The sequence below is a fragment of the Mytilus trossulus genome, chromosome 2, assembly GCF_036588685.1.
Source record: "Mytilus trossulus isolate FHL-02 chromosome 2, PNRI_Mtr1.1.1.hap1, whole genome shotgun sequence".
In the NCBI taxonomy this organism is placed as follows: Eukaryota; Metazoa; Mollusca; class Bivalvia; order Mytilida; family Mytilidae; genus Mytilus; species Mytilus trossulus.
Genome location: NC_086374.1, coordinates 91279502 through 91298227, shown reverse-complemented (window position 1 = coordinate 91298227; position 18726 = coordinate 91279502). Strand labels below are relative to the sequence as shown.

The 18726-nt window shown below is 32.5% G+C and overlaps 1 protein-coding gene across 1 annotated transcript; it reads left to right on the top strand.

Moving 5' to 3' along the window:
* The first annotated feature begins 1268 nt into the window (after positions 1-1268).
* LOC134708347 (amidase-like) lies at positions 1269-17967 on the top strand. Its single transcript, XM_063568804.1, has 12 exons — positions 1269-1407; positions 2713-2791; positions 3715-3822; positions 5262-5373; positions 5878-6050; positions 6659-6798; positions 7269-7469; positions 8232-8306; positions 11679-11841; positions 12097-12159; positions 13257-13544; positions 17677-17967. Exons 2-12 carry the CDS (start codon positions 2773-2775, stop codon positions 17865-17867), a joined length of 1533 nt encoding a protein of 510 aa, XP_063424874.1. The 5' UTR covers positions 1269-1407; positions 2713-2772; the 3' UTR covers positions 17868-17967.
* Positions 17968-18726: the final 759 nt, after the last annotated feature.

Below are 18726 nucleotides of genomic sequence, written 5' to 3'. Positions count from 1 at the left end.
ATTTTTTATTTTCATTTTTTTAGTTAGGCATGCATGATGAAGGTAACTTAAAAAAAAGCTAGTATGATTTTGATTGAAAACGAAAATATTAACTCATTTAAAAATAAAAATGTATGAGATGACAAATGCTGTGAATGATTGTTATTCATCGGATACCAACTTCAAGGATTTCATTGGTACATGGTAACAAAGAATTAAATATGCAACGAATTACAAATTTTGTAGATAAAGAAATGTCAATTTTGCAAAACCACGAAATCAAATATACACGAATATGCAAGTTTCTTCTCAATTCACGAAAGTTTGTCTTCAAGATAATACACGAATCTACAGGTGTCAACATAGAATACTTAATGACATAAAGCTATAAAAAAAATATCTAGATTTCCGTTTCCACTGAGAATAGACGTATGCTTGCTGTACTGTGTTGCTGTATATTATATTTGTTTTTCGTTCATTGTTTTGTCAATAAATCAGACTGCTAGTTTTCTCGAGTGAATTCTTTAACAATTGTAATTTCGGGGTCTTTTATAGATGACTGTACGATATGGGTTTTGCTCATTCTAAAGGTCACAAGTTGAACTATAGATGTTAAGGTCTGTATCATTTGGTCTCCGGTGAACAGTTATTTCAGTTACAATCATACCACATCTTCTTATTTCATATTCATATGTATTCTCTTTAACTACAGAAATAGTTAATAGTTGTGTGTGGATCCTTATGACGCCTATACTTATAACGCTAACGCATAGACATAAGCTTCATAATTGTCAAATCGTTTTCCCCTGTTGGTAAGCTTCCCTTAACTCCATTGTTTAACTGTCTCATTTGCACTGTAATTAAGACGAAGTACCGTTTACTTTGAATTGATAGTGTAAACGATATTCGAACTGAAAAGTCATAAACTCAACTTATTACCTGTCTAATAATTTATGTAAGTGGGCTTCGACGTTCTTTTGCATTTTATAAAATAACTGAACATGATGGGCACATGCGCAACTCATCTCCAAGAGTCAAATTAAAGCTTGCATGCATATGGACCTGAAAGAGGTCGAACTTTTTGTTTTGATAAATGAACCTTTCTTTAGCATTTCTACAGCATTACTTCAAATTCATCGTTTCTTTCTTTTCTTTCTTTTTTTTTTTTATTAAATGTCAGTTTTGAAAATTTGACACTACATTATATGAATTTATTTTTAATATAATTGATATATTCAAAAATAATCAAGTACATTTGTATATTGTCACACACACACATATATTTATGCTATGTCTTCGTAACCATTTAAATATCCTGATTTTATTTAAAGTCGAATGTACATGTATGTATTTCCATTTTGATAAATAAACAACTATAAGCGTAGCACATGCGCCGATAGTATAAACTGTGTCAATAATTCAACTAAGGTAAGTTATGGTTAATTTTACAGTTGAACAATAGTTTGTCTAAAATGTTAAATGAATATGTTTATATGATATATGTTAGTTACATACGCTTAATGTATCAGGAATGGTGTTTTGGTGCACTATTCTGGCACCTTCGTATATGCATAAAAAGACATATCTGCATGGTATAGCATACATATATTTCGTTAAACATGTTAAAGATCAATAATTATAGATTATTGTTGATCATCTCAACGAGATTGATTTTCTCGCTTGAGCTGGTACAGCGAAAGTGAGAAAATCAATCGAGTTGAGATGACCAATGATAATCTATTTATCGCTATTTTACCTATGACGACGTTGTCAATTTCATCATGTTCATGTCAATTTCGTTAGCAACGCCACGTGGCCTCCTTAGTTTCTAGTGATAATTATTCCATCTCAAGCGAGTAGCATGATATGAAAATTATCACAAAAAAAGATCAAACGAAAAATGCACAAAATAGCGATAATTCGAAATACATAGGTATACAAGGGACATTTAAAATTATTTGGTTTTAAGGTTTACTTAACATAGATTTCTACTACTGTAACAGTATTATTTTCCTTGACCTTTGATAAAACTTCTCTGTTTGTTCTAAATTATAAACCTTTTTAATCGAAACGTGTTAGGGCATAATGAAAAATATAAATTGTTGTGTATCTGAATTACGATTGCGTAACAAAATAGTACTATAACTACATGATTTGTAAGAATTTTACAATACACAAACCGTACATTAAACCTGTGCAAGTTTTTCTTCCATGTAACATATTACTAAGGAAACGGTTCTAAATTCTAATTGATCATTAATCAACAAAATAGCAACAATGCAAAGACAAATGTAAAAAAAACAAAGTTAAGTGATCGTGTATCAAATCGTTATTGCAAATATAAAAATAAGACGCAAAAAGTATACCGAATGCTAACAAATATATATATATATATATATATTTTAAAATGCACGTAAAAACAGAGACGTAATTCTCTTTAATGGTTAAACATCCCGAGGACACAAATAGCTCAAAGTCATCTAGAAGCGGAACAGTAAAATATTGAAACCTCTTTAAAACCGTGCTATTACAGAGATAAACACAAAAACAATTTATATTTAGATATGTACATGTACCTTGAGCAAGAAAAGAAAACAAAGCAACAAAATATTATGAACTGGTCACAATGGAAACCAAACAGTTACAAGTATATCATTTACAAACAAACACATTTGAAAATAACCGAATCGCCCTGTCTCAAGGACAAATATTACCAATGTTATTCTATTTAAGTTGATATCATTGAGAGAGGAAAAGACCTTAGTATTTCTGGAGATATAGTCCGAAAGAGCAATGGCATCAGGAACACAAGGTAATTCAATACTATTTATGGTTATGTATATGCGATACTTAGTTATTTTGTAATTTACCTCTTGTTTCACATGTCAATGTGACCGAGTGTTTTTGAAATAAAGCATATTGTATTGTACTGTAGTTAGATTATTTTTTTTTTTTTTTAAAGTATAGAAAATAAATTTAAGATTGTTAAGATTTAAGATGTATGTTTCATTATAATACGTTATTCTGATTGGCTAATTGCACATCACATGTTATTCCGTAAATAATTGCATGAGACAATAACATTTCATTCATGATGACACGAGGTCCCACAATAAAGTGCACAGGTGAATTTTAAAAATTAAACTTCATGAAAATCGTGTTTTTATAATCCTAGCTAAAAAATGTAATTATAAGTATTGAATGCTTCTTTTTGTAACTTTATAGGGTTGTAAAAGCGTTGACCGTGCGTACATTTTTAGAATGAAGCGCTTCCGCGCTTCATACAAAATGTTCTTCGGTCAACGCTTTTACACCCCCAATAAATTTACAAAAAGAAGCATTCAATTCTTAAATAAAAAAATTTCTCAATGCGAATTTTCGACAAACGAAAAAGCAATAGTGACCACCTCTAGATCTGAAAGTAGCTGATGTTCAATGATAATCTGTTATTGTTTGTGTGAGAGAAAAAACACTTTTTTGAAAAGTCATCAACAGTTAAACCTTTTTCGTATAACCCGGTGTAAAATTTATATATATTTTTGGTATTGTAAACAAATCTACCCGGTCTTAGACTGTAAAAAGAAGCAACACAATTTCTACGAGCATTCTATAAAGGTACTGAAATATTATTGTTATCAAATATAAGAACAAATACATTTATAAGTTAACAGAAAATAGCCTGAGAGAAGTCAATGTTGTCTCCATGAATATTCATTACTTACTATTTACTTGTAGATTTATATAAAAGCCCTGTTTGCCAAAAACCCAATCTGGATGAATTAAAGCAAATAGACGCTGATTTGAGATTAAAGTTATCCGATGAAGACCTCAAGGAAATGCATGGTATTTTAAAAGTGTTCAGCCTAAGTTCTGATTAGAGAGTAGAGAGTCAATCGAATATTACAGAAGTATAATTATAAACCACATAAAATATTTAGCAATTCACAACCGATGAAAAGGTAGAGGGATGGATGCAACTTGTACCTCCTTTCATTATCTGATTTTAACAAAAATAAAGAGGTACAAGGTAAATTGACAAAAGAAGAGGACCACAAAACATAACACGATTTAAAGCATGATGACAACCAACATTACAAAAAGGTAAAGATGTGTTGGTTCTAATTTTTCTCAACGGAACGACAATTTAAGGTCTTTTTTGTGGTTCTCATATGTCACAACGGAACATACATTTATTTTTTTACGGTTCTGATGTGGTACAACGGAACGAAAATTTTAAGTTGTTGTGGTTCTGATGACGTGTCACAACGGAGCACAAATTTAATATGTTGTGGTTCTGATCTGTCACAACGGAATGAAATTTTGAGGTGCTGTGGTTCTAATGTGTCGCAAAGAAACGAAAATTTAATATGCCGTATTTTCTAAAGTCTCACAAGAGAACGAAAAGATAAGGTGTTGTGGTTTAAATGTGTTACAACGAAACGAAAAGTTGTTGCCTGAATGCTTTTTGAGTTTAATGTCCGTTAGCAAAATATTCATGCATATAAAAAAGAAGATGTGGTATTATTGCCAATGAGACAACTATCCACAAAAGACCAAAATGACACAAACATTAACAACTATAGGTAACCGTACGGCCTTCAACAATGAGCAAAGCCCATACCGCATAGTCAGCTATAAAAGGCCCCGATAAGACAATGTAAAACAATTCAAACGAGAAAACTAACGGCCTTATCTATGTAAAAAAAATGAACGAAAAACAAATATGTTACACATAAACAAACGACAACCACTGAATTGCAGGCTCCTGACCTCGGACAGTCACATACATAAATAATGTGGCGGGGTTAAACATGTAAGCGGGATCCCAACCCTCCCCTAACCTGGGACAGTGGTATAACAGTTAACTCATCAGATAGACAAAAAATACAAGTGGACGTTGGCGGGTACGTATACATCCCGACACAAAAAGACACGAAGAACAGATCTGAGAGTACTCGCAGTTATCTGACAGTTAGTTCAAAGCCACTGGTGCCCAAGATTGGACCTAGCTTAATAATTTGTTAGAATAAGTATGTTCTTGAGAGTAGGATTATCAAAATGAATGCAAGATAAAAAGACCGCAAATGTAAGAAAATCCTAAAATGGGTGAGTGAAAAAAATACACGACACTGGATCACCTACGGACCCCTCAAATGATTTTAGTGAAAGATACTTACGTGTTAAGAGTATGTCAATCTACCAACACATGTATTGAATGTTAGTTATTTAAAAAAAAAATTATATATGAATTTATAAAAAAAAAATGGTAACAATAATTGCAGACAATTTTCAAGGACTTATAAGCTCTTTGCAAAGACTAAATGAGATTCCTGAACCACAACTTCCTGTCAAATACCCGAGGACTCCCGGGTACAGTTCCGAAGACGATGCCTGGTAAGTGAACTGTAAGTTTGAATTTAGATCAATTTAACTCTATCATGAGGATCCCCACGTTTTCGGGTATCTATATTTCCTTAGCTTTCACAGTTTACGAGTTTTATATAGTGAAGTAAATCCGGTAAATCCGGAAAAGATACCGGATATTCGGACGCACGAACCATAGTTTACTACAAATGCATCCTCATCTGGGTTTGTTTTTTTCTTGACTTTCTGAAAGAAATCACATACATATTCTCAAAATATACACAAACAAATAACGGGTGGTGAGTATGAAGAAGAATTTGCTTATCCTTTCAGAGCACCTGTGATCACTCCTGATATTGTGGCGGGGTTCGTGCTGCTCAGTGTTTAGTTTTGTATGTAGTGTTCACGCTTCTTTTTTGACCTTGTTGGAATAAGTTTTTTTCAAGTTACACGTTTTGAATGTCTCTTCTGTATCAAATGCCTCTTTTTGAACAACAACACATATTCAATAAGCACACACAATTTTCATTGCAGGTATTGGAAATGTGACATCAAAGGTGCAGCGAAAGGTAAACTGGCAGGTAAGACGATTGGCATCAAAGACAATGTAGCTGTTGCTGGAGTACCAATGATGAATGGATCGAAAATACTAGAGGGATACACACCGGAGTTTGACGCAACCATCATCACCAGAATACTTGATGAAGGTACTCTTTTGAACTTCCTTGTCATTACCGATTTTGCATATAAAAAATACATACATTAATAACTCAGAACCAATATCAGAAAAAATAAATTAAAAGTATAAGCAAACCCAAACTTAGATCTTTTTTTAGAAAAAAAAAGCTTTGACAAATGTAACATAAGGAGATTTGGTAAGATTGCTAATGAGACAAATATTCAGCACACAAAGTGACGTAGATGTTAGCAATTTAAAAGTATTGCCTTCAACAATGAGCAAAAGTATGAACCTTAAAACTTAGAAAAAAGGTCTAAAACCTCGAAATTCCGTAATTTAAAACCAAACTTCTCTATTATGTTTATTCACATTAAACTTTAAAATTGATATGATAAAAAAAAAAACGCCGGATATCTTACCTATTTGTGATCATATCATGCTCCGAATCCTTGAAACTACTCTTTTGAAATAGTCCAACATATTGTTTGTATCAAAATAATATGTCAATCATACCACTTTATTCAGTATTATAGAAAGAAACAGGTGTGTGATCAGCAATTAAATAGTCATCCATAACTCACAAAAATATTGCAAATTATACATTTTCAAGATAATTTTTAATTAATCATCAACCAGGAGGTAATATTGTTGGAAAGACTGTTTGTGAAGATATGTGTTACAGTGTACTGAGCTGCACAGCATCTACTGGCCCTGTTAAGAATCCAATTGACAGTAAGCTTTCTGCCGGGGGATCCAGTTCCGGAAGTGCTGCTCTAGTGAGTTTATATACCATTTAAAATGTAGTGGATTAATTTTTAAAAGATTATTTTTGTCATTTTGTTGAATAAAGTTGTCAACGGAACATCTCTTTTTAAACAGCTATTAACCAGTAAGTCATAAGATTGAGAATAGAAATGGGGAATATGTCAAAGCAACAAAAACCCGACCATAGAGCAGACAACAGCCGAAGGCCAAATGGGTCTCTAATGTAGCGAGAAACTATCGCACCCGGAGGAGTCTTTTAGCTGGCCCCATAACAGTCTATTAGTTAAAAAACAGCACTAATAAGCAACAATCAGACGAAAATTATTTGATTTAGATAGGAAACATAAGTTATTGCTTTGATTTGAGATATTTGCTCTATTAAAAAATCTTAAAAATTAAAAAAAAATATCATGTGACCATGGTGACTGTCTATGTAAAACAGTGGAGGTGCTATTCTGTATAATAATTGACTAATTTTTAGCTCGGAAGAAAGGAGATTGATTTAGCTATAGGAGGTGATCAAGGAGGGTCTATACGTATTCCTTCGAGTTGCTGTGGAACCGTAGGATTAAAGCCTACATTTGGTTTGGTACCTTACACGGGAATAGCATCACTAGAATCGACATTGGATCATGTAGGACCGATGGCCAGAACAGTCACCGATTGCGCACTTCTCCTTGAAGTAATTTATCGATTTTTTTATATTGTTTATTTATGTTTGAAATAACTAGAATAACTTGCATTTATCTTTAAATATAAAATCTAGACTGCTTTTATATACAATTGGAATGATTTTTATTCAAATCCAACAGTCTATATATAATTTCAAAACTTACGAAATATTTACAATAGGCAAATTTTGGTTTTCCTGTTTGAATTGTTTACATTAGTCATTTTGAGGCCCTTCTATAGCTTGCTGTTCAGTTTTAGCCAAGGCTCCGAATTGAAGGCCGTATTTGACCTATAATTGTTAACTTTATATACTTTGTGATTTACATGGAGAGTTGTTTCATTGGCACGCATACCATATATTATGAACAATCAATAGTCAATATTGTAGAGAACAAAACAAGATAACAAAAGCTGAGAAATGGCAATAACAAAGATACAAATTTCAGACTAAAACTATCAACTATTGAGTACATGTAAACAAGTAACTGTGCTTAAAATAAAAAAAAAAGTGTGTAATTTAGACTCCAAAACAAACATGGAGTGACACACCGGAATCTCTGGAATGATAGATATGCCCGGCTTTGTGTGTGACACCATTGATTTTAAAACTTTAAAACTCCCTCAAGATTTTAAACCATGAGAACTTTTAGTAGATATGCTCAAGAGACATCTACTTTAATATTGAAATCGTAACGTTTTGCACATACACACATCTGTTTTCAAATGGTAAAACTGTTTACACTTTAATTCCGTAGAACACGGTATATTGTAGGTAATCGCTGGGTATGACGAAGGACGTGACCCCAGACAAATTCCAAATATAGCAATACCTCAGTATTCACAATTGGTAAGAACTTGAACATAATAATCTTTCTCCCCCCTTTTAAAAAAAAATCATTACACAATAGAAGATCGTTTTAACAGTAAGTTAATTCTTAAGTAACAAACCTTTTTTCATGAATTATAAAATGTTGACCCCAATCACGTGCACATATAACTAAGGCATTGCAAAAGACGTTCAAGATAAAGATGGTTGGTAAACTTTTAAGATGTTTTCCTTGTCTTTATAACTGATAAGGTTTTAAGATAGCTTTCATCTTCATTTTGATTCTTTAGAACAGTAATGTCATATCGACAACAAACCAAATTTAAAACACATTTGTTATTCCGTAACAACACTTTTGTTTGAAAATTCAATATGAAGATTCATGCGTTGGAAGCCTTCTTCTGGAGTTCTCCACCAGTGACGCTCACGTCAAAAGATTTGAACACCAAGGACATTTAAATGCACAAGATTTCTACGACGATAATATCTACATACTCTAAAAATAATGAACATTTTCAAAGGGATTGAAGGTTTAAAAAAAAATATTGCAACACTATGCAGGAGTTCACTGAACATCAATGGAGAGACATTTATTGTCGAAATCCGATTACACAAAAAAATATTGACACCCTATGTTTGTGGCATAACATCGTGGCCACAAATTAATTGTTTTCTGTTAAATATTAAATTAATATTAAGATCCATTTGGTTACATCTTGTGATCAATTTTATTTGTATATATCTTTATTCTCATAAAGCCAATGCATTACATCGGTACAGAGATAACAAATACAACAATAAATATTTACAATATGTACAAAACAAGCGAGAGAGGTTACAAAAGTTACAAGCCAGGAGTACAAACACTAATATTTATATTTTTCATAAAAGAAAAAAGCTTCTTCAGAACTGGTTTTCTTGTACTTGACAAAAGTTCAGAGAATTTAACTGTATTTTTCCGTTTTGTAAAATATGCAGTTAAAAACTCTTTTCATTCAAATATAAAATGATATTCGTCACCTATTTGTTGATTGTTACATAGACTGCAAAAGCGGTTTTCTCTGATCACGTTTTGCCATCTTCCTGTTTCAATCGGCAGCTTAGCATTAGTCGTTCTAAATCGACAAAAAATAATAGCGTCTTTGAAGTCCAAAATATTAAAATATTCTTCGAATTCCAAGTTTTTCTTAAATTTTTTGTAGTTTATACCTTTTGACGAATTTTGAATGAGGGAATTCCAGTTCTGAATATATTGATCTAGCAATCTCTGCTTTATAACAGTTTTTAACCATTCTGTATTAACAAAATTTTGTGACTCCCATATGTGTGAGAAACCACAATCTTGAAATATATTTTGTATAAACAAGATCCATTAAGTAAGTAAATTTGTCAATCGCCAATGGCAGTCAGCAGGGATAAAGAACATCAGTTGTTCGACCTGTTAGTCAAATGCGTTTTGTTTAAATATACTTTTTCACTTTTTTGGTCTTTTGGAAAATGTTGTTTGTGCTGTTTTTAGACCCTTCTACAACGTTATTTGTTTTACATGCACACGTATACAAATTGCGGTTTTTATCCAACGCAATCATAGGTTTGAACGTAGTTTTCAATTTAGACTTGGTTATATTTTTCGTTTGGGCTTTTATCATATTTTCACTCCGGTTTATATGATCCGTTCATCCTATATTGACTATCAAAATTCAAAAGTCTATCTAAAAATGAGGATACATTTTATATGGCCTTCCAAATACCATTTCGATCCCCAACATCACCGGAGAGACATTTATTGTGAAAATCCGGATCTGATGTACAAAAAAAATTAAAAAAAATATTGACACCTTATGTTTGTGGCATAACATCGTGGCCACAGGTTAATTGTTTTCTTTTTAGTATTAAATTTACATTAAGATCAATTTTGTTACATCTTGTGATCAATTTTATTTGACAATCGCCAATGGCAGTCAGCAGGTTTAAAGAACATCAGTTGTTCGACCTGTTAGTCAAATTCGTTTTGTTTAAATATACTTTTTCACTTTTTGGGTCTTTTGGGAAATGTTGTTTGTGCTGTATTTAGAACCATCTACAACGAAATTTGTTTTACATGTACACGTATAAAAAATGCGGTTTTTTTTCCAACGCAATCATATGTTTGAACGTAGTTTTCAATTTAGACTCGTATATATATACATGTATATAAGCAGCACATATTTTATACCAATAAATATCCCTTACACTTGTATGTATTTAAAGTTATTTAAACTAGTGTTGTCAACGGTTAACCGGTTAACCGGTTAATCGGTCGAACGACCGAATACCGAATACCAAAAACTTTAACCGGTTAACCGGCCTTTTTTCCCAATTTTGATAGATTTGATATAAATCTGTATTGAAATCATAAAAATTGTCGTTGTGGTAATTAATTTGACAGATCAATTGTCAAGTTAATTGATTGCTATTGTTAATCCTAACAAAATAAAATTGATTAGATTTCGGGGCAGGATTTTAAAGAAACATAATTAGTATACATGTTTTTTTAACAATAACTTTAAAATCAGTAATGAGATGAAACTTTACTAATTACTTCATTATTTCGTTTTTTGATCTAATATTATGTAAACCTACATCCAAATGTGCAACCTCCGTAATGCAAGGGTTAGTCTTACTTTAAATTAAATAAAATTGTGAAATGCAAACCAATGTGAATGTACTCAATGTATACATGTTAGTACGAGTAACACGCTTAAAGATAAAAAGCAAACACAGTAAAGAATATACGGTGACCTATAGTTGTTTATTTTTGTGTCATCTTGGTCTCTTGTGGATAATTGTCTTATTGGCAATCATACCACATCTTATCTTTTTATAATTATTCATTTCAAATTGAAATACACTGCATTATTTTCGGAGACAACAAGAGAAAAGGGAAGAATAATCGGTTTCAGACATAAATATGATATATTCAATTCTACGAGATTAAGATTTTGTTTTCAATCTGAAGTTGGTACTGACAGTAACAAACGCTATAGTTGATACGGTGTATTGGATTATTAAAAGTCAAACTACGCCAGGAATCCTCACGGACAAGCCTTATAATGCTAAAGGAAAAACTTCAACTCTAAAAGGGTATTTATGTCTTGGATGAAAGGTTGTCAAATGACACTCATACCACATCTTATATGTATGTGTAGGGTTCTATTGATAAGCTTTCAAACACCAACTTAAACTACCGGTTAACCGGTTAATCGGTCGAACGATTATCCGAGTAACCGGTTAGGCAAAAGTGTACGATTTGACAACACTAATTTAAACATACTATTTAAAATCGTTCTTTTTTTTTCTTTGTGCACAAAGAGTCCTGTTGAAATCGTTTACCGTCTTTTTTTTCTCCGAAAGATTGATGCTGGTATAAAAGGCTTAAAGATTGGTTTAGTTAAAGAAGGATTTGAGACCCCAGTAATGGAAGCAGATGTGGCTGAGATTGTCGAGGGAGCTGCACATAAATTGAGAGGAGCTGGCGCTACAGTTGAGGAAACCAGTATACCTCTACATAATGATGGTATGGTTAAAATGAAACATTATTGTCAATGAAACCAATATGAAAAAAAAGTTGCAGCTCATTCATTGTAAGTTATATAATCTTATTGTGCTGCGGAAAATGTTTAATTTACGAGTTTCTTGCTGAGGTAAGGTTATTTTGCAACGTCCAATGGCCACTTATCTTTTTTAAAATGTTGATTTTATTTTGAATTTTGCCAAAAGTGGAATACAGAAAATACTGTAATATTTTCTTTATTATAATGTTATATTACAGGAATAAAGATCTGGCACCCAATTGCACTGCAAGGACAATATAACTGTATGATAAAAGGAAATGGTATGGATAGGAATTTTCATTGTTTTAATCCAAAGTGATAATAATATAAATAAAATTGAGAATGGAACCATTATAAACAGGTTTTGTAAATATGAATTTCTATCAACAACATAAATTGATGTCGATATTACCATATTTTCCTTTTGAAGACCCCTTCCGTAACAATGTATCGCACACATATCAAAATAATCTTTTGTCAATTTAATATCTTTTACAACATAAGAAAATGCCTGTACCAAGTCAGGTATATGACAGATGTTATATCCATTCGTTTGATGTGTTTGAGGTCTTTGAGCTTTCGGTTGTGCCATTTGATTAGTGACTTTCCGTTTTGAATTTCCTTGGAGTTCAGTATTTTTGTGATTTTACTTTTTTCTTCTGACTTCCAGAGTTCACAATGAGATAGGAGGTTAATGGATAGAGATAAAGAGATACACGATTTTTTTATTAGCTTTTCGCTAATTGAAACGGGTGTAAAGTGATCGTTGTTTCTGTTCTTATGTTCACCAGTCCTCAACCGTCCAAACATAATATTCCAATCTAATTAAAATATTGATCTCTGATTACGTTATACTGCATAACCCAATTCCATTAGCCAGCAGTAGATAAACACTTAAAAAAAATATTCGCATCTCATTATTTCTAAAAAGCTGTTAGATTATTATGGCAAATACATTTTGAATTATTTGAAAAGTGAGGTAATTTCAAAACCAATGAAAAAGTATAAACTTACAAAAAACTTTTTCTAGAAAGAAGGATGAACAGGATATAATCGTTTGGAATATTTCAAATAATAATTACAAAAAAACAACAGTAACAGATTTGTTTTGTGAAATTTAAAAGTTCAATTTGAAAAAAAAGTTTCCTCCGTAATTTACACTGTACATATACATCTTTTGCATCTTAGAAAATGCATCCATCGGCATCTAATTCAATATTTATATTTATTGTTATCCAAGCATACCCATCTTTCATTTGAAATCACGTTGGTTAAAGAATAAGATTACCTGATGAATACGTAATATATATATCACAAAAAGGGATTTGCTTTAATCTTTCAATTTTAATAATTTCTTGAATTATTCTCTTAAATTTAGGTACAGGATATAACTGGAAAGGACATTATCCCACCTCTATGCAAGAAGCATTTGCTAGAGGTTTGTTCACACGTCCTTATGATATGCCACAGCCTCTTAAGAAAGGTTGCGTGATGGCGGAATATATCCAAAGAAATTACCAGAATAAATTTTACGCCAAGGCAATGAATCTTGTACAGGTTTTAACTAAAGCTTATGATGATGCATTGAAGGAATACGATGTTTTGATAATGCCAACAGTACCTATTAAACCAACTGCTCTACCAACAGGAAATGATGACTTAAAAGGTTCGTAGCGATACTTTGATAGTTTACACAATCTAGAACACATAATGTATTCTAGGAAAAACAATCAGCAACATATTAACGTTATGGATTTGTATTTGGAGATTTGACGATTTTGAGACAAATCATGTAAAAGCATTTTCCGCGGACTTTTGTTGTGGTTTTTTTAACAACTGTTAACTGATTTGGAATTTCATTCTGTAATATTTGAAAGAATAAGATAAATATTTGCATTATTTTTCGATAGAATATTATAGTTATAAGAGCCAAAAGTATGTGCTACATTTTACAAAGATCTGTGACATGCATTACAGGTAAAACTAGGGATAAAAATCCCAGAGCAGTGATCTTTAAATAAAAAATAAATAAAATTGAGAATGGAAATGGGGAATGTGTCAAAGAGACAACAACCCGACCAAAAAAAAAACAACAGCAGAAGGTCACCAACAGGTCTTCAATGTAGCGAGAAATTCCCGCACCTGGAGGCGTCCTTCAGCTGGTTTATGTATGCCAGTATAGAATAATGTACAATAGTGTTATTTATCAGCTTTCTAAATCTTAATACAATACGATGCATTTCAAGCTAGTTTATTTAATTTCACTTTCAGATATATTGTTGATGTTCTTTTTATTAACAATCCGACCTTTTCTGATTGGGTTCCATTTATATATCCCACTAGAAATTAAAGAAACAACAGTCAAGGCTTCCTCCGCCTCATTTTTAGACTTATATCTCGAATTTGACATCCACATACATCTCAGTACCAGAATCTATGACAAACGAGACGATTTTAATTTTGAAATTATCAATTTCCCCAACCTTAGTAGCAATATACCAACTTCACCTGCATCTGGGATATACATTTCCCAACTTATTCGATAGTCAAGAGCTTGCAGCTACTACTCAGACGTTGTAAAACTTCATCAGTGTCTGAGCAGAAGTTGATGAACAAGGGGGATGTAAAAGAACGTCCGTCCTTTTTCTAAAAAAAAGTTCATCGGAAGGTACCAAGACCTTGTTGATAAATATTCCGTATCAACTTCACAAATAATATATGATGGTCTTGATGTATAGGTTCTGCGTACTGTTGTTGTTTATAATCATAACGTGTTATAATGTTCTTTTAATTTGTCTTTGAAATTTTATTTATTTTACTTTTACTGTTTGTTCTGTTTTCTGTGATATCCATTTGACGTGCCTCGGTACTTATGTGTTTGTGTTATCTTTCGTTTTTGCTGGTGTGTTTTGTACGTGTGACTTTTTGTGTTCTTTTGGTACATATGACGTGGCTCTACACTTATCAAGATCCCGCAATTATGTTATTGTTCTATTATAATTTAGAAAATACTTTGAACGACAAAATTATTTTACTCGCGCAGCGGTATTAACCAAATGTGGATTCTTACAAATTTTGAAGAACTTCTGGATAATTTTAAATCTCGGTCTTTTTCTGAAATTAGTTCTAGGAAAATTTTGATTTTTTTAACCCTGTATACCACCATTTCCCATGGGAAATTATATATATTTTTTTTTATTAAATTAAGAACGACAAAATTATTTAATATCTCTTCCTGTGTGACGTTTACGTTTTCTGATGTCAAACACGCAAAGCAATGCATGTGGTTGTTAAATTTGGTATTTGTGACACTGTGATGACTGCTGTACCAATATTTTGACAATTTTACCTGTTATGTCTGTTTTGTTCGCGTATCGTTGTAAATATAATGGAATTTGATGCGACTGTCATACAAGTGAGAGGTTTAGCGATATAAAACAAGGTTTAATCAACCATTTTCTACATTTAAAAATGCCTGTACCAAGTCAGGAATATGACAGTTGTTGTTCATTCCGAATCGTTTGATGTGTTTTGTTATCTATTTATTATTGTTTGAAATTTTCCTCTAAATTCAGTATTTTTGTGGTTTTACATTTTACAGAGTTTGTGACTGTAAAATCAGCTCCGTATCAATCATTCGATTTAGTACCATGAAAAAGTACTTTTTGCTGAACTTGACATCCGTCATCTGTTATTTTACGACCATTTTCTCCGTAACTAAAATCAGAAAATTTCAAACAATAATAAGATATTACAGAGCTTGTGTTTCATATCATAATTTACTTGATGCTTACTAGGAAGATATTGAAACAAGGGTTCAAATTTTAAAGTGGTACAATTGAAACAGATTTACGGAAACCATCACGAGTTGTTTCGTTGACTGTAATGAAAAGAGTGTGCCACAGTTGATAATGGATGTTTTCCAACTGTCTCAACTCTTCCTCGATTGCGAAATTGTCGAATAAGACTTAGCTCTGAATTTGAGCTTTCAATGCGTAAAATGACGCATGCTAATGTGGCGTTTATAAGACGTGGGCGCAGTCTTAGGTTCAGATAAGAGTTAATTACCAATCAGTGATGCCTACATACCATTTATTTCATAGGAGTGTACTACGACGGATATCACATATATAATACGATCTGCTTACCCTTCCAAAGCACATGTCTGATATTCCGCCGGTGTTTGACAAAGGACTTGTATACTTGTATCACTGTTAAAGTCCTATGTGTTGCATAATTCAATCTTTTTTTATGCCCCACCTACGATAGTAGAGGGGCATTATGTTTTCTGGTCTGTGGCTCCGTTCGTTCGTCCGTCTGTGCGTCCGTCCGTCCGTCCGTCCCATTTCAGGTTAAAGTTTTTGGTCAAGGTAGTTTTTGATGAAGCTGAAGTCCAATCAACTTAAAACTTTTATACACTGATGCTTATGATATGATCTTTCTAATTTTAAAGCCAAAAATAGACTGTTGACCCCAATTTCACGGTCCACTGAACATAGAAAATGAAAGTGGGAATTTCAGGTTAAAGTTTTTGGTCAAGGTAGTTTTTGATGAAGCTGAAGTCCAATCAACTTGAAACTTGATACACTTGTTGCTGATGACATGATCTTTTTAATTTTAAAGCCAAATTAGACTTTTGACCCCAATTTCACGGTCCACTGAACATAGAAAATGAAAGTGGGAATTTCAGGTTTAAGTTTTTGATAAAATTGAAGTCCAATCAACTTGAAACTTAGTACACATGTTCCCTATAGTATGATCTTTCTTATTTTAATGCCAAATTAGATTATTACCCAATTTCACGGTCCATGGAACATGGAAAAGGATAGTGCAAGTGGGGCATCCATGTACTTTGGACACATTCTTGTTTTTTATGTATTGTGAATTTGTTAGTCGTTTCCTTGTTTGTTCGATTTTTGTCTTTATGTGTCTCTTTTACTTACGAGTGTTTAATATCTCTTTAGTATAGGCCGGCTCTTTTAAAAGCAATTTAAGATTTCATTTTTTTTTTATAGTTTAAAGGGATTACACTGAATTATTCAAGGTATACTTAGCAGGTCGTCACTACGTTACCATGTATTTAACGTTTTATTAGGTTCCAATAATTCTGAAAAAATTCTGTCAGAATAATTGGCCGCAAGTTATTCTCTATTCAGCTTTAGGGTTTATTTTATTTTATTTTTTCTTGTGTAATTGTCACGGTTTTTTTAACCTTAATTATTATATAAAATTGAGAAAGGAAATGGTGAATATGTCAAAGCGACAACCACCCGACCATAGAGCAGACAACAGCCGAAGGCAACCAATGGGTCTTCAATGTAGCGAGAATTCCCGCACCCGTATAACTTTTTATATTATTTCTATATAAATCATTCATATGATGCTTGTTTGTTAAAATGAAAAGACACGCATTTGTGTTGGCTTCTTTTAATACTGATGATCACGGCATAATAAATTTGGGGAAATGGAGTAACGCCAAAAGGGGTATTAATGGACGATTCAACAGTGTACTAGTAAATGTAGTTTTCAAACATGATTTTCGTCACATATATCGTTTTTAGTTTCCGTGGATATATATGAAATCAAAACTTACGTAGATGATGTCATTAGTATATCTCAAAACTGTTTCAACAAAATAGAGGTATTTTTGTAATTTTTCAGTGTGTAATCAATTGATAAAAACAAATGCGACACTACAAACTTTTCATTTTCATCTAACCACTATTTAGTTATCTGGAACCCTCATCTGAATTTATAAATAAAATTGTATTAAAAGTCATTTGGATTAATCTTTTCAGATAAAAGAAGCAAGTCGGCATGTACAATGAAAAATAATGCGCCATTTAACGCAACAGGTCACCCGGCTTTATCGATCAATGCTGGGTTTTCCGAAGGGCTTCCTGTTGGGATGATGATTATTGGAAAGAAGTACGACGAAACAACTATTCTCAAAGTTGCAAGAGCATATGAAAAAATAAGAGACGATTAGTTTGATGTCAGGTAGAATGAAGAATATCTCAAATTTTTTTTTACGTACATTTTAGAAAAAAATATTTATAATATGTAACTGGACGTAAATGTAAGATTATTAAAAACAAATATATTTGGTTTTTATTAGTCGATTCTTTTTTTTTATGCAATCGACGGAAATGCAATAAAAAAAAAACACAAGATATTTGTGAGTTTCAAGTATTCACTCTACAATTATATTAAAACCCTTTCGAACAGATGAATTCATGCACAGTTTTAGCGACATATTTTGGCGCCTTAGATCTTTAGTTTCTCCAACAATAGTAACATATGGGATATACAATTCCCAAACTCATTCGGTATTCAGGAGCTTGTAACAACTACTCAGACTTTGTTAAACATCAGCAGTGTATGATCAGAAATTTGATGAAGCAGGGTTATATTAAAGAAGCTTCTTCCTTCTTTTTTATTAGCTCACCTGGCCCGAAGGGCTAAGTGAGCTTTTCTCATCACTTGGCGTCCGTCGTCGTCGTCGTCGTTAACATTTTTCATTTTGAACTTCTTCTAGAGAACCACTGAATGGAATGAAACCAAACATGACACGAATGTTCCTTATGAGGTGCTGACTAAGTGTTGTTACTTTATAGCTGATCCATCATCCAAGATGGCCGCCAGCGGGGGACTTAGTTTAACATAGGACCCTAAGGGAAATGCATACAAATGACTACTTTTAGATAACCACTGGACGGAATGAAATCAAACATGGCAGGAATGTTCCTTATGAGGTGCTGACCAAGTGTTGTTACTTTGTAGCCGATCCATCATCCAAGATGGCCGTCAGCAGGGGACTTAGTTTAACATAGGACCCTATGGGAAAT

Coding starts and splice junctions, on each gene's coding strand:
- LOC134708347 (XM_063568804.1), top strand. Junction 6,051..6,658: donor CACCAGAATACTTGATGAAG/GTACTCTTTTGA, acceptor ATCATCAACCAG/GAGGTAATATTGTTGGAAAG. Junction 7,470..8,231: donor ATTGCGCACTTCTCCTTGAA/GTAATTTATCGA, acceptor GGTATATTGTAG/GTAATCGCTGGGTATGACGA.